The sequence below is a fragment of the Chlorocebus sabaeus genome, chromosome 20 (genome assembly GCF_047675955.1).
Source record: "Chlorocebus sabaeus isolate Y175 chromosome 20, mChlSab1.0.hap1, whole genome shotgun sequence".
In the NCBI taxonomy this organism is placed as follows: domain Eukaryota; kingdom Metazoa; phylum Chordata; class Mammalia; order Primates; family Cercopithecidae; genus Chlorocebus; species Chlorocebus sabaeus.
In genome coordinates, this window is record NC_132923.1 from 111,657,290 (window position 1) to 111,674,884 (window position 17,595).

At 40.7% G+C, this 17,595-nt stretch overlaps 1 protein-coding gene across 1 annotated transcript in view; it reads right to left on the minus strand.

Annotated features, from left to right (window-relative positions):
• The window catches only part of MACO1 (macoilin 1), a 69,186-nt gene that overhangs the window by 22,698 nt on the left and 28,893 nt on the right, over nucleotides 1-17,595 (minus strand). Inside the window, exon 6 of the mRNA XM_007979992.3 lies at nucleotides 16,739-17,240. Within this exon, the coding sequence (XP_007978183.3) occupies nucleotides 16,739-17,240 (502 nt within the window). The remainder of the gene's footprint in view (nucleotides 1-16,738; nucleotides 17,241-17,595) is intronic.

A 17,595-nucleotide genomic window follows, 5' to 3' on the forward strand; every position in this document is an offset into this window, starting at 1 on the left:
CATACAGAGTATGAGCTTAATTTTGTAAAAAGAATATATATGCAAGAGAAAAATGCTGGGATGATATAAAATAGTGGTTACCTTATCTCTTCCTTTTCAAAATCAGATATAATATGCATAACTTATTTTTAACATTTTATTATTTGATAATTTTGAAAGAGGATACTGCTAACCTTCTCCCCATTCTGTTCCACATTCACTGACACTCTCAGATTTGCCCATGTCACAGGGCAGTTTCAGAACAACCCAAAACCTTAGGGAAAATCCAAGTCTCTTACTTTTTTTTTTTTTTTTTTTTGGTAGAGCCTGGGTCTTGCGATGTTGACCAGACTGGTCAAGCTAACTCCTGGACTCAAATGATCCTCCCACCTCAGCCTCTCAAAGTGTTCAGATTACAGGCGTGAGCCACCATGCCCAGCCAACATAAACTTTTTAGGTCACTCCAAAAAAGGGGAACTTAACTTTCTGATATAGAGAATGCCTCAGTTTTTTCTTTTTTTCTTTTTTGAGATGGAGTCTCGCTCTGTCACCCAAGCTAGAGTGCAGTGGCGTGATCTTGGCTCACTGCAAGCTCCGCCTCCCGGGTTCATGCCATTCTCCTGCCTCAGCCTCCTGAGTAGCTGGGACTACAGGCGCCCACCACCACGCCCGGCTAATTTTTTGTATTTTTAGTGGGGACGGGGTTTCACTGTGTTAGCCAGGATGGTCTTCATCTCCTGCCCTCGTGATTCGCCCACCTCAGCTTCCCAAAGTGCTGGGATTACAGGCATGAGCCAGTGCGCCCAGCTGAGAATGCCTCAGTTTTTAAATCTACCTCAATTATTTCCTATTCATCAGCTCCTATCAAAATAATAGTTTTTCTAAATTTAGATTCTGTAGCTGCAGTTTATTGTACTGTTTGTCCTGCTCTCTTTGGAAAGATCTCTTGGTTATATACGACACTGGCTGCAGGAGAGGAGGTCCCGCTCTGACTTGAGACGTCACTGTATCACACGTTACAAGAAACGGTGCTGCAAAGTTCAAATTCTAAGCCAGCCCTGTGATGTCTGTGAATAAGTAGGGTCGACATCCTGAGTTTTAGTGTATTTTGTGCTCTGAGAACACAGTAGAAAAATATCTTGATGTAGAAGAAGTTACCAGTCCTAGACACAGATGGAGTAAGCAGCTCTCTGCACAGTATGGTTTGAGGAATGCCAGAAGGCCCTAAATCACCCTTATCAAAAGGTTGTCCCCTCTCCTTCTAAGCGGTATGAAAGTCTCACAGTCAGGTGTGGGAATATAACAGTAAAGGGAGTGATCTTTCACTCTGGAGAGGTACAGTCAACATGGCCTGTTTTCTAGGAGCACAGAAGACTGAAGAAGAAAAGGCAAAAAGGTCCCATTAATATATGGCAGATTAGTTCATAGGATTTACCAGGTATTCCCTAACAGAAAAGTCCTTGCTAAAGGAAAGTCAAGTTTTCACTAGTGAGGCCAGAGTGTTAGAGGGAGCAAAACACAAGTATAACAGAAAAGGTGAGGCACAGAAGTTGCAAACTGGTAAGCCAATATGGCCCATAAATGTGTTTTGTTTGACCCTCCCCCTACATGATGTTGAAAAAAAAAATTTTTTTTTTAACTGAGAGGTTTCATGTAAAGATATTTTCAGCATCTCTCCAAAGTATCAGAAGACTTGGCAACATTGGGCTTACAAACCCCCATGGCAACAACTGGCTGTCCCCTTTGGAAGGGTTTATGTTCCCAAAATTCTGGGTGTCAGGTTCAGTACTGAATGAGAATGATGACGATACCAGACTTCAGAATGCTCTAACCTGCCCCACTCACTCCTGTAGGAGTCTGAATCTGCAATACTTGCTCTGGAGCAGAGTGTGGGGGGAGCAACGGTCCTTTCTAGTTCATTAATTTGTGTTTCTGTTTTGAATCTGTTGGAACACTCTAACAAGAAAAGCAAAATGTACCTTGTGATAGAGGAGAGTTGTCATTCTACCTACAAAAAAGAAAGTGAAACTTGGTTTTAATCCTGAGAGTCCCAGCTAGCTGGGAGAAAAGATCTAAGAGGAACCCAAGAGATTTGCAAAGACTGAAATATACCTACATTGGCTGGCAAAGTATCCAAATAGCCAGTTTCTAAATTATAGCATGAATAATATTTAAAGAATATGGTTCCTTTTCCTTGGGGTTACCTTCCCTTCAGGGAATCCACCCCTAACTTCCTTAGATAAAAAACTCAATTCATTATATGCCAACAGAGGTACTGACTCAGAATTTAACACAAAGCCTTTCAAGGTTTTGTAATAGTTCCTTCTCAATTCTAGTGAGTAAACTTTCAAACAGCCTATCTAGAAATCAGTTTTGATAGAATAAACTTTCGGTACTCAACATAAAAATGTGTTTTTTTCATGTTTATGTAGAAGCCCCCTCCCCAATAACCTGTTACTTCATAATTAATCCATACACCATAATCACCTTCCTGTTTGGCCTCTTAGATATGGAAACATTCGGTAAACTGCTTGCTTAAATTCACTTATGCCTAGCTTCTTAAATGCCACATGGTTTTCAAGTCACAAAATAACCCTGTTTAAGTATAAAATCATGCCTCTATTACCACATTTATATCCCAGAATACCATAGTTTTAAATTCCTGCAATGGTTAAAATAAACTCAAACTTATTATATATTAATATAAACAGAGTCAAAGTATAGGTATATAAAATATTATGGGCATAGCAGAAAATGAAAATTAATCAGGTCTGACAAAGTATATCTGCTCAGACATAGTGCTATAAAAACATAAATCAGAAACATGTTTCCACAGAGACAGAAAACACACTAAACTTACTAAATAGACAGATGGCTCTACTACTTATTTTTACCCACTTGATAATTTCCAAATAATTTAGCAGCAGCTATATCCAACATATTTAATCTACTCTAGCTAGAACATCTAAGTATCTAGTTTTCACAGTTCCCATTCTAAAATTTCATACATTTTTATTACAATTTTATCTCTCAGCTAGAATAATGCTGTTCCAGAAAATTATTTTATGCCTCACAGAGGCAGAAAGGCCTGCTGTGGTCGCCATCACTCACGGAGGGGTCAAGCTGGTGACTCTGCAGCAATCTGTCAGCACCCTGTTGTGTAGCCACCTGCAGGGAAAGCAGCTAGGGGAACCCCCAAAGCCTGAATCACTGTCTACCAAGATCAGATTTTCTTTCACAAACTACTCCTGATGCAAGTAAAATACATTCAAAGCAGAAGAGAACAAACAAATGTACCATTCTCTCTGTAGCACTAGAGAGAAAGCAGTCAAATACGTATTCTAAACCGGAGGATCTCCTTGGAGAGAAGGTTGGAACAGACACATGGATGAAGCCGGAAACCATCATTCTCAGCAAACTAACACAGGAACAGAAAACCAAACACTGCATGTTCTCACTCATAAGTGGGAGATTAACAATGAGCACACGTGGACACAGGGAGGGGAACATCACACCCCAGGGCCTGTTGGGGGGTGGGGGGCTAGGGGTGGAATAGCATTAGGAGAAACACCTAATGTAGATGATGGGTTGATGATGGGTGCAGCAAACCACCATGGCATGTGTATACCTGTGTAACAAACCTGCACATTCTGCACACGTATCCCAGAACTTAAAGTATAATAATTTTTTTTTGTTTTTTTTTAAATGTAGGATCTGAGCTGTATTTCCAGCTACCACAAAGACAAAGAATGATCTGGGGCTGGCGAGGAGAGACGGCTAGACCCACCAGGAAACATGAATAAAATAAGGCAAACTGAGATTATCTTCCCTCTTCCTGGCTGAGATGAGGCTTGTGTCTAGATTCCTTGGCCCTGAAGCACAACCAGCCCCACTCCCAGAGCAAATGCCTTTTTTGACAGCAGTGTCTCAGAGGATTTTTCTCCTCTTTTCCCTTGTAACTTCCAGAAATTCTTACACCTCTTTCAAAGCCTTGGGAAAAACTACCGACAGAGTGCTGGTTTTAAAACTCCCTGTGAAATACTAAGAAAAGGGGTTTGGAGTAAAAAGACTTTCTATTTAGAAATAAAACTGTTAATAACCTTCTCAAAAATAACAAACAGTTTGACACTGGATGTGTAGTCCTCGATTGGGTCTAATGTGATATTCAGGTTTTCTAACTTCAAAAGCCTGTGAGTTGCACTGTGATAAAATTACTGGGTGCCATCCTCCCTGCTTCCCAGTATTTTCCCTGCACAAAGGTAGTATTTATTAATTCAACAAGTATTTATTGAGTATCTACTCTGTGTCAAGCCAAGCACTGTGTACTGTGACAAACCAGTGAAAATAAGTTCCCTGCCCTTACTGAGCTTACATTCTATTATGGTATAATAAGCATGTTATAAAAACTTAAACTATACAGAAATCAACAATGCAGAAAGTAAATGTCTCTGACAGCCAACTACAATTGATCATCTGCTATATATGTCAAGTAATTTTCTGTGCACATGAGAAATATATCTACCCATATTTTTTTTTTCTTTCTCTCTCTCTCTTTTTTTTTTTTTTTTTTTTTGACAGAGTCTTGCTCTGTCACCCAGGCTGGAGTGCAGTGGCACGATCTCTGCTCACTGCAATCTCTGTCTCTCAGGTTCAAGTGATTCGCGTGCCTCAGCCTCTCGAGAAGCTGGGATTACATGAGCCCGCCACCGCACTCAGCTGATTTTTGTATTTTTAGTAGAGACAGAGTTTTGCCATGTTGGCCAGGCTGGTCTCGAACTCTGGCCTTACGTGATCCACCTGCTTTGACCTCCCAAAGTGCTGGAATTATAGGTGTGAACCACTGCACCCGGCCCTACCCGTATGTATTTTTTGGTTTTTTTTAAAGACAGGTTCTCACTCGGTGGCCCAGGCTGGAGTGCAGAGGTGCGACCTTGGCTCACTGCAACCTCGGCTCACTGCAACCTCTGACTCCTGGGTTCAAGCAATTCTCATGCTTCAGTCTCCTGAGTAGCTGGGATTACAGGTACACGCCACCACGCCCAGCTAATTTTTGTATTTTTAGTAGAGACAGGGTTTCGCCATGTTGGCCAGGCTGGTCTCGAACTCCTGACCTCAAATGATCCACCTGCCTCAGCCTCCCAAAGTGTGGACTTACAGGTGTGAGCCACCGCGCCTGGCCCCTACCCATATTTTTCAATGGATTCATACTATGCAATCTGTTTTGCTACCTGCCCCCTCCCCAGCCCACTTTAGCAAACAATCTTGGGTTCCTTTAATTACCTTAGGATGGGCTTGCACCTTTCAAGAGAATTGTTTGTTATCTTTCCCGGTTCCCCACTAAGGACTTGTCAGGGTCTTGGAGGAAGGATGGAATCGTCCATGAGAGGCCACCTGCCCCTGGGTTACCAGTCCAGGGAATGCTCACAGGCTCTGTCTGCTGAACTGACTGCTCTGTCTTGCTTCAACCCCATGGTCAGGTCCTAGCTTTGGATTCTATTCTTGCTTCATGCCTATAACAACCTTGGGCTATATGCTCTGAATCTTCTTCTCCACCTTCTGTTGCAACTTGGACCAGCACCTTTCTCTCTTGCCCTGGAGGTGGGAGCCAGCCTCATCCACTCCTAACCCTGACCCAGGCCAGTTTCCTGTAAGAGATAAAGAATGATAGAAAGATAGATAGTAAATAGCATTGGCCCCCAAATTTACTAGTGGCTTTGAAATGCTTCTCTAAGATCACAAAATAGGGACATTTAACTCTCTTCACTTTGCTCTGTTTTATAGTTATTCACACCAAATCATATCGAATCCACTGATTATAAAAAAATCAGTATATAAAAATATAGTCCTTTCTATTCAACTAATGTATAATTTTAAATTGGGTGTAGACATCTCATAATGTGGAGAAACAAAAAATAAGTACTATAAAATGTCTCCTGTAGTTTTTTCCTAAACTGTAAGACCAAATACACCAAGGAGTCTTATAAAAGTCAGAGGTTGGCCGGGCATGGTGGCTCACACCTATAATCCCAGCACTTTGGGAAGCTGAGGCAGGTGAATCACAAAGTCAGGAGTTCGAGACCAGCCTGGTCAATATGGCAAAACCTCCCTCTCTACAAAAATTAGCTGGGCATGGTGGCAAGCACCTGCAGTGCTAGTTACTCAGGAGGCTGAGGCAGGAGAATCACTTGAACCCAGAAGACAGAGGTTGCAGTGAGCCAAGATTGGACCACTGCACTACAGCCTGGGCAACAGAGCGGGACTCTGTCTCAAAAAAAAAAAAAAAAAAAAAAAGAGGTTACACAGCAGTATTAAATGCTGGTAGCTGGAAGACAAGGTTAAATTCAGAAGTATGAAAGTCTGTGAATTGCTAGTCAAGCCACATTTGAGCAATGTGTGCCATCAGGAAAGTCTAGTCACAGAAGAAAGCTGATTGTTTTTAACATTTGCTATCTTCATCGTTTCCTTTTAAGGAAAAAAGGGCAGATTTATGTTTTAAAATCATAAAACATAAATAGAAGGTTTAAGTGGGCTAGAAAGTACAACGAAGGGCAATGACACTTTGCTCACTCACCAACTTAAACTAGAAAGGAATGAGTCACAAAAACTCGTACCACAGACAACTAAACACAACACTAATCAACATACTCACTGATGACTAGAACATTATACAGCTTATTTATAGATTATGTTATCAATATATGAGCTCTAAAAATATTTCTCTAGACTCAGATTTGTTAATTTAAATTAGTACTTGCATATGAGTGTAAGTTAAACACTTCTCAGCTGGGCGTGGTGGCTGACGCCTGTAATCCCAGCACTTTGGGAGGCCAAGGCAGGCAGATCATCTGAGGTCAGGAGCTCGAGACCAGCCTGGATAACATGGTGAAACCCTGTCTCTACTAAAAAAATTTAAAAATTAGCCAGGTGTCGTGGCACTGCCTGTAATCCCAATAACCTGGGAGGCTGAGGCAGGAGAATTACTTGAACCTGGGAGGTGAAGGTTCCGAGATTGCGCCACTGCACTTCAGCCTAGGCGACACAGTGAGACTCTGTCTCCAGAAACAAAACAAAACAAAACAAAACAAAAACACTTCTCAGTGTAAACAAATGAGTTAAAAATCTCTCAAAGTGCTTCTCTATGCCTCCCTCTTCTCTGAGGCAGGTCTACCAGTTGCTTGGAGATTCCTGCAAAAATCCTGAGCAATGATTTCCCCCATTTCCTTTTAGGCTCTCAAGTCTCTAAATAAAGAGAACTAATTGTGGGAGCAAACCAAGTTATAAGTAATATCATTTTGATGTGCCTAAAATAACCAAATGAATTTGGAGCAGAATAAAAGAGCGAGTATTCAATATATTACACTTTACCCAGATTTCCATATTCTCCTTAAGAAAAGGCACTTTCCTCTTCCATGGCTTCAAAATTTCTAGGAACTCACACCACCATGGCAATGTGCACACCCCAGGACTCTAGGCCGTCCAAGCAGAATGAGGAACAAGGTTAATGGTGGCCTCTTTCAAGCCTTCTAGTTCAGGGCTTTTCTATCTGCTGCTGCCAAGCTAAGCCTACTCCAGATATAAAGAATGATTCCCATGCTGTGGGGCTCTAGGTTGTCTGGACCAGACCAATTCCCAAGTTAGCCCAATCAGAGTTGAAGTCTCAGAGCTCCTGTAAGCTTTCAAGGATACAAGCAGCTGGCCCCCTTCTATTTAGAGATAAGTAAGTACAATCATGTGTCTTTGGCAAGAGCAAGAAGTTTTAACACACAACAGCACCTCTCTTAGCAGAAAAAAAAAATTCTGAAATTCTAACCATTTTTTCCACAGATTTTAGCCATGAGATCCTAGAATCTCACTCTAGTGCCAATTCTTGGGCCAATGTTAGTTGTATTTGCATTCAAAACAAAATCTCAAAAAAATATAAAGCAGAACAAGAAAGCAAGCTGATAAAATTTTTTAAAGTACTATGGTATAACAGAAAGGGTTCCAGAAGTCAAGAAACTTCAGTTCTGGTCCTGGCACCGTCACCCTTGCTTGGTCACCCACAGCAGCCATGTAATAGCTTCTAAGGTTCATTTACTACACTGATAAAAATGAAAAACAACGGAGTTCAAGGAAGCTGATCTAGATAGCTCTTAGATCTCTTCTAGTTGCAAAAAAAAAAATCATTCTAAATTCTACTCAGTTTTACTAAGTGGTACTTTACCAAGCAAACTCGGGATACATTTTCTTTCTGACTCTTAATACCAGACACAATTCAACTACTTTAAAGGGTTGATAATATATTAAAAATAAACACTATAATACAAAAGATCAATCTGTCTTAACAAAAAAGGCAGTGGAATGGAAATAAACAGAGAAGAGACGTTTGCTTCAACATTTCCACAGATTATAGATCACTTAGTATTTTGTTACCTCAAAGAGTTAAATTCTCTCCCTTAACAAGGAAACTGAAAGACGTAACAATTGTCCACAAGAAACCACTTGGTCTTGGGCTGTTTTGAGAGGGAACCTTGTGGCAAGTACAAGCAAAATTGTTGACTCCTCTGTTTGCAGGCCTTGAAACTTCAGGACAGCAGTTCAGGTGCTACACCCTGCTCTGCCTGATCTTAGAGGGTGATTTCTTTCTTTCTTTTTTTTTTCAGAAAGAGTCTCGCTCTGTTGCCCAGGCTGGAGTGCAGTGGTGCGATCTTGGCTCACTGCAACCTCTGCCACTCAGGTTCAAGCGATTCTCCAGGCTCAGCTTCCCAAGTAGCTGGGGTTACAGGTGTGAGCCACCATGCCCAGCTAATTTTGTATTTTTAGTAGAGATGAGGTTTTACCATGTTGGTCAGGCTGGTCTTGAACTCCTGACCTCAAATGATCCACCTGCCTTGGCCTCCCAAAGTGCTAGGATTGCGCCACTGTGCCCGGCTGAACATGGTTTCTAAATGATCACACAGGCCTGCCATGAAATATTCCACCCTATGTAAAAACGAGCGTTAGACTAAGTTGAGAAAATGATTTTTATATAATTTAAGTGAAAAACGCAGGACACAAAAACTACACAAACAACTATAAAGGCATGATCTATGAAAGAAAAAATTGATAAGCTAGACCTCATTAAAATAAAAATTTCTGCTCTATAAGACATTGTCAAGAGAATAAAAAGCCTCAGACTGAGAGAAAGTATAACATTTGTAAAAGGCATCTGATAAAGGGCTATTATCAAAAATATAGGAAGAACTCTTAGAACTCAACAATAAGAAAACAAACACACTGATTTTAAAATGGGCTGAACTGGCCGGGTGCAGTGGGTCACGCCTGTAATCCCAGCACTTTGGGAGGCTGAGGCAGGCAAATCACCTGAGGTTGGGAGTTTGAGACCAGCCTGACCAACACGGAGAAACTCTGTCTCTACTAAAAGCACAAAATTAGCCAGGCATGGTGGCGCATGTCTGTAATCCCAGCTACTCGAGAGGCTGAGGCACGAGAATTGCTTGAACCCAAGAAGTGGAGGTTGTGGTGAGCCAAGATGGCACCATTGCACTCCAGCCTGGGCAACAAGAGTGAAACTCCATCTCAAAAATAAATAAATAAATAAAATGGGCCAAACTAATATCAAAAAGACAAAAAATAACAGATGTTGGCAAGGATGTGGAGAGAAGGAAACCCTTAAACACTGCTGGTGAGAATGTAAATTAATACAACTTCTATGGCAAACAGTATGGAGATTTCTCCAAGAACTACAAGTAAAACTGCCATTCGATCCAGCAATCCCACTACCAGTTAGCTACCCAAAGAAAAAGAAATCAATATATCAAAAATATACCTGCACTTGTATGTTTACTACCACACTAGTCACAACAGCAAAGATACGGAATCAACCTAAGTGTCCATCAATGAAAATGTGGTATACATTTCATTGGACAAAGAAAATGTGGTATACATACACAACGGAATATTGTTCAGTCATAAAAAGAATGAAATTACGTCTTTCACATCAACATGGGTACAAATAGAGGTCATTATATTAAGTGAAACAAGCCAGACGTGAAAAGCCTGATATTACATGTTCGTACTCATAAGTGGGTGCTAAAAAATGTGTACACATGGACACAGAGAGTTGAATGATAGACAATGGAGATTCGGAAAGGTGAGGGGATGGAAGGAGGGTCAATGATGAGAAGTTGGTTAGCAGATAAAATGTATATTATTTGGGTGAAAGTCCTGACTTGACCAATACACAATCCATGCATGTAACAAAATTGTACTTGTACCCCATGAATTTATACAAATTTTAAAAGTGGGCTAAGACTTTAACAGACACCTCACCAAAAAAAGATGCACAGATGGTAAACAAACATATAAAAAGATATAACATCATATCATATGTCACCAGGGAAATGCCAATTAAAACAACGAGATACCGGCCAGGCACAGTGGCTCAAGCCTGTAATCTCAGCACTTTGGGAGGCCGAGACAGGAGGATCACGAAGTCAGGAGATCGAGACCATCCTGGCTAACATGGTGAAGCCTCGTCTCTACTAAAAAATACAAAAACTAGCCGGGCGAGGTGGCGGGTGCCTGTAGTCCCAGCTACTCGGGAGGCTGAGGCAGGAGAATGGCATAAACCCGGGAGGCAGAGCTTGCAGTGAGCTGAGATCCGGCCACTGCACTCCAGCCTGGGCAACAGAGCGAGACTCCGTCTCAAAAAAAAACAAAAAACAAAAAACAACAAGATACCATTATCCACCTATGAGGGTGGCCAAAATCCAGAACACTGACAATATCAAGTGCTGGTCAGGATTTACAGAAACTCCCATTCATTGCTGGTGGGAATGCAAAATGGTATGGCCACTGTCAAAGACATTGTGGCAGTTTCTTACAACTAAATCTACTCTATGATCCAGCAACTGTGCCCCTTGGAATTTATTCAAAGAAGTTGAAAACTTATGTCCACCCCAAAACCGGCACATAGATGTTTACAGCTTTATTTATAATTGCCAAAACTTGGAAAAAACCAAGACGTCCTTCAGCAGGTGAATGGACAAACTTGTGGTATATCCAGACAATAGAATATTATTCAGCACTAAAAAGAAATGAGCTACTAGGCCAGGAAAAGACACAGAGCGGGTTGGGCATGATGGCTCATACCTGTAATCCCAGAACTTTGGGAGGCCGGGGCAGGTGGATCACTTGAGCACAGGAGTTCGAGACCAGCCTGGGCAATAGTGAGTTCCTGTCTCTATATTTAAATTTAAAAAAAAAAAAAAAATTGCCCAGGCACAGTGTCTCATACCTGTAATTCCAGCACTTTGGGAGGCTGAGGTGGCTGGATTACCTGAGGTCAGGAGTTCAAGACCAGCCTGGTTAACATGGCGAAACCCTATCTCTACTAAAAAACCGTCTCTACTAAAAATACAAAAAATTAGCCAGGCACAGTGGCAGGTGCCTGTAATCCAAGCTACTCTGGAGGCTGAGCCAGGAGAATCACTTGAACCCGGGAGGTGAAGGCTGCAGTGAACCGAGATCACGTCTTGCACTCCAGCCTGGGCGACAAGAGCAAGATTCTATTTCGGGAGGGGGGGAGGGACAGAAATTATAGGCGGGTGTGGTGGCTCACACCTGTAATCCCAGAACTTTGGGAGGCCTAGGCAGGCGGATCACCTGAGGTCAGGAGTTCGAGAACAGCCTGGCCAACATTGCAAAACCCCATCTGTATGAAAAATACAAAAATTAGCGGGTGTGGTGGTGGCCGCCTATAATCCCAACCATTCAGGAGGCTGAGGCAGGAGAATCGCTTGAACCTGGGAGGCAGAGGTTGCAGTGAGCTGAGATCACATCATTGCACTCTAGCCTGGGCGACAGAGTAAGACTCCATCTCAAAAAAAAAAAAAGAAAAAGAAAAAGAAATTATAGGAGACATGGAGGAATCTTAAATGCATATTACTAAGTAAAAGAAGTCAACCTGAAAAGGCTATGCAATATGATTCCAACTATACGACATTCTGGAAAAGGCAAAACTAAAGAGACAGTGAAAAAGATCAGCACTTCCCAGGGGTCAGGGGAGGGGAAGAGGAATGGACAGATGGAGCACAGAGGATTTCTAGGGCAGTAAAACTACTGTGTATACTATAATGGTAGATACATGCCATTATAAATTTATTAAAACCTGTAAGACTGTTTAACACTAAGAACGAATCCTAAAGTAAACTATGGACTAGGTGATTATGATGTGTCAATGGAGGTTCATCTGTGTAACAAATGCACCACTCTGGTGGGGGATGCTGACAATGGGAAGGCTAGGCATGCGTGGGGACAGCAGGCATATGAGAAATCTCTGTATCTTCCACTCAATTTTCCTGTGAACCTAAAACTGTTCTAAACATTAAGATCTATTTAAAAAAACACTACAAAATGCTATGATGACAATTATATATAATTAGCCTATGAGAAGACAACAAAATTTTAACAGTGATTTGTGTCATGATTGCGGGACTATTTTCTCTTTTTCTTTTATCTAAAATTGTAAAGACTTTTTTCACACTTAAAATATTTTTAATTGACCATTGAGGAAAAATTTTAAACCAACCTTATTCTAATTTATATTATTCCTTTCCAATTCAGTACTTAGTTAAAACAACGGATCTTCCTCATTGATTTTTCTGTTTTTGACTAGAATTTTTCTCATGTTGGAATCAAAACCATTTTTGGCTTCCAACATTAAGTCTGTTTTTAAATATCTTAGGTAAATAATTCAGAAATCAAGCTGGCAGAACACAGGGTCATTTTGTAAGGTATACGTTTCTAAAACCAACAGAGTACTCCGGACTGGCTTTGGCAAGTTCCCAAACTTTCTAGGAAAGGACCCTATAGGTAACACCTATTTATTCCCAGGTTCCTCACCTTCCTCCACATTTCTTTACCTTAGCAATCCACCCAGCACCTTCTGCTCCACATTCTCCTATATTTCCTCATAAAGCAGCGCTTCTTCCATTCAACCAGTTCCTTGTCCCCATATATCATTCATTGATTCAACATTCACTAAGCACTCTATTTTTATAGAGATATATTAAAAATGAAGAGAACCAGCTTCCACTCCCTGGAGCTCACAATCTAGTAAGGGGGAAAGATCTTCAAAACAAGTGACTGCTATACAATGGACGTCAGTACACTTTTTCTGTAAAGGGCCAGACAGTATATACTTTCAGCTTTGCAGGCCATAGTCTCTGTGGCAGCTATTCAGCCCTGCCACTGTAGCACGAAAGCGGCCATTGATATAATGTAAATGAAAGAGAGTGGCTGTGTTCCAGTAAAATTTATTTTTACAAAAACAGGCAGTGGGCCAGATTTGGCCTGTGTGCTATTGTAACCCGTGGTATACAGCATACTAAATAACATCCCTAGAGCTGAGAGAGCTTGAGAAAGACCTGCCAGACTGCCTGCCCTTTTACAAGGAATAGTCATCAAACCTTAACTGGACAGCCAAACCAAGCTATAAGAATTCTCCTTGAAACTGATGGAGCAGTAATGAATTTCCCCCCTAAAAGTCACTGAATTGGTTGCTCAAAAATACCAGTTCTCACCCACAGTTTTCAGACAGACATAGCTGTAGAATGTGTTGCAATTAATCTATTATTACAGTAGAGTTACTGGTTAGTTAATACAGTACTGGTTTTCAAATTTTGTCTTCAACACTTAGAAAAGGGTAGATCAACTTGGGGACACATGGACAGAAAGACTGGAACAACAGACACTAGGGACTTGAAAAGGAGGAAGGGAGGGAGGCAGTCAAGGGCTGAAAAACCTTCCTATTGGGTACTATGTTCACTGTCTAGGTAATGGGATCAATAGAAGCCCAAAGCTCAGCATCATGCAATATGCCCCTGCAACAAACCTGCATATGAACACGAGTGTACCTCCTAAATCTAAAATTAAAAAAAAAAAAAAGGAAGAAGAGATCAATTTTATCGCTAAAGCATCCCTGTGGAAGTCTGTCGGCCTGAAACTGTGCACCACCCCAAGTGTGCCTGCAGAAGCAAACAGTCCATGTACATACTGTCAGCCCTGTATGTTTGCATCAGAAGGGATCTTAGAGACCACTGAGTTCAGCCTTCTTCAACTGGATAACAAACCTACTCTTTAGCTAACAACTCAAACATGTCAGGTGTGAATCAGTCACAGTCTCACTGATATGGATCAAAATATACATGAAGTCAAACAAGAGGAAACAGAGGAGACAGTTAAGGAAGGGCAGAAGGAAGTAAGATAAGACCTCCTCCAACCAAGCTGGATAATCTGCTCAGATAGATGCCTTTCCTTTTAAATTCTTCACTGTTGTTCATCATAGAAAAACGTGAAAATGTATGAAAATAAAAAGAAAAAATAAACGCCCAATATTATCAAGGGAACAACTATTGTTAACAATTTGGTTCTTTTCCCTTTAAATCATTTTTCTACATATATTAGAAAAAATTGTTTTTCATTAAATTGCTTTCTCCTTTATTCATGAAATGCTTTGACATACTTCCCCATATTCTTTAATATGGCTCAAAAGTATGATTTTATAATATCTATATTAAAAGTTTACCAAATGGATGGACCATAATTTATTTTAAATTTCTCCAATTATCAGATATTTAGATCATCTCCTTATTTTTTATAACATTAAAAGTTGAAAATAATACTGTGGGAGCTTATAAACCTACTTAAATATAATGTTGTCTATTAGTCATTTGAAAGCAAGTAGTTCTCCAAAACAGAGTAATACCTGGGGCACTGTAGGTCAAGGCAGAGTACACATTAGTGACCACAGGAAGAAGCATACTCCTTAGGTGTAGGCATGGGGGCACTGGACCCATGTCATCATCCCCAGCTTACTGGACAATTAGCCATCTGAGTCCTTGAACTTCTCTACTAAAAGCAGATCAGATAGTAGAGTCAATCAATATCACAACCGGGACCCAAGGGCAATGGTAGCACAAGACCGAGCTCTGACTGCTTTCTCTGCAACAACCAGCAAAGAAAAAGTACTGTGGCTTGACTGCTATTACTAAACTTGGGTCAGCCTGGGCAACATGGTGAGATCTCCTTTCTACAAAAAATTTTTAAAATTAGCCAGACATAGTGGCATGCACCTGGAGTCCCGGCTACACAGGAGGGTGAGGTGGGAGGAAAACCTGAGCCCGGGGAAGTGGAGTCTACAGTTAGGTGTGATCACGCCACTACACTCCCGCCTGGCCAACACAGTGAGATCCTATCTCAAAAAAAAATTGTGTAGGAGAAAGGATGGTAAATAGCTGTGACAGATGTTTCATGTATAGCATTTACTGAATTTGTGGGATATTCCTTCTGAAATAGAAGGTCAACTAATTGGTCTTTCTCCCATGGGCATCTGGAGGAGGAGGGTTCTCTTCCACGTATTTTTTTCTGCTGGGCACAATGGCCAGAATGTCCTAACAAATGGATATGGATGCCAGCCAGGCAACAGCAATAGTATGCTTCCCAAAGTAGCCTGGGGGCTGTGAAACCTCAAGAGTTTGTATTAGTAGAACCCAGATATACCTCGCTTAGTTTAACTGCCAATCAGAAAATTAAAACAAATTAGTAATCTAGTTCATACCATTTATAATGCTGGAAAGCTTCCTTCCTAGAATAAATGGATTGCCTAAAGGGCTGCCTAAAGCAAGCCAGAGGAAGAGGAATATAACTTACTAGAAGGGGAGAGTTTCAATTGCCCTCTTGAGTTACATACACACAAAAAAGCTCCAGTTTAGATCTCAGTTTCCAAATTAAAGATCTGAGGTGAAAGGAACATATTTGTGTTTGCCTAACATAAGCCACATAAAATCCAGTAAAATTAAGTCTGAGCCAGTCAACATAATAAAATAATGTTATTCTTTTATGGCCGGGCGCAGTGGCTCACATCTGTAATCCCAGCACTTTGGGAGGCCGAAGTGGGTGGATCACCTGAGGTCAGGAGTTTGAGACCAGCCTGGCCAACATGGTGAAATCCTGTCTCTATTAAAAATACAAAACAATTAGCTGGGTGTGGTGGCAAGCACCTGCAATCCCAGTTAGTCGGGAGGTTGAGGCAGGAGAATCACTTGGAGCCAGGAGGCAGAGGTTGCAGTGAGCCGAGATCGTGCCAGCCTGGGCGACAGAGCAAGACTCATCTCAAAAAAAAAAAAAAAAATTCATTTAATTAAAATGAGAAAAGGAACATTCCTAATTAAACTCTGTGACTAACACTGTGTTTGTCCATGGATATTTGTGAAAGAAATTGCTTTTCAAACCTAACTTTCCCAGAGTTATCTATGATAATTCATATTTTAAAAACAAACAGAAAAACAAAACAAGCACAAAGTAATAAGGACAACTTTCTCACCCCTCTCCTGCAATGTGTATCTGTTTGACAGAGATTTGCATGAACAAGCACAAACTCTTCTTTTTGTGTTTATGCCAAAAGAACTTTGGACATGCAAAGAGAAAAGGACAAGGACCAAAGAAGTGCCTTTCAACACTATTAGAAGAATCAAGTTACAGGTCAATTTGTCACATGTGGGAAGTAATCACTGTCACTCCTTATTCAGAACACTGGAAGTAGCTGAAGTCAATGCTTCAACACAATAACACAAGGTGGCCAACAAACTCATGTAAAACACCACATGTCACTAGTCACAGTATCTGATTACAAACAATCCCTACAGGCCCATATGGGAGTATGTCAAGAGTACGTCAAATTTACTGGAAAGTGTTAGGACACAACATGCGCACTTACCTTACCAGTGCGTCTGGTTTGCTTAGCTGGTTATTAGGAATACAGTTTTCCATTAAGTCCTTGTGTGTACTTGGGCTCTTGCTAGTGCATTTCTGCTTCTTCTCATTTTTACTAGATGAGGAAGGAATGCTCCCATTTGTGGCGCTATGACTTCGAGGTGAGGAGTTCACAACTCCACTGGCATTTTTGTAATTTTTTGAGGAAGCAGTGCATGAGTCCTCTTTCAAGAGATTTTCTGTACTTCCCACAAGATCATTATTTAATCTTTTACTATTGATATGGTTTTCCATGTACTCAATCTCTTGTATTTTAGAGTCTACAGGTTGTAGAATATTGTTGTTATTTATTCCAAGGTTGTGTTTTTTGGCATCCTTGTCCTTTTCTTTTCCTTTTTCTCGGTATTCTATCTCTGGCAAAGTTGTGGAGAGTTTTTTGTTGGCTGGGATACCTCCGTTGTGGTGTATAAGGATCGAAGAATCCATATCAGGTAATCCTTTGGCTGCTACAATACCAAAAACAAACCAACAAACAAAAAGCCCACACCGGAGTATTTAGTTTTTTAACAACACAGATTAATTCAACAAACTATTATCTACACTTAAGAAACTCACATTAGTTTGCACACTCATTTAGAAGTAATAACCACAGTACATTACGCTAATCAAGAAGCAAATCCTCATAATTTACTAGAAGATGTAGGAAGAAAAACAGAAGAAAATCCAAATACATTTAAGAAACTCCACATTTAGAAAATCGCCATCATTTATGAAAATGATGGCCAGTAAAGGTCTAGTCTTGAAAACAAGATCAGGGTTTTATAATTAGGGCACACTTTGTGTATTAGTCAAATCAAACTC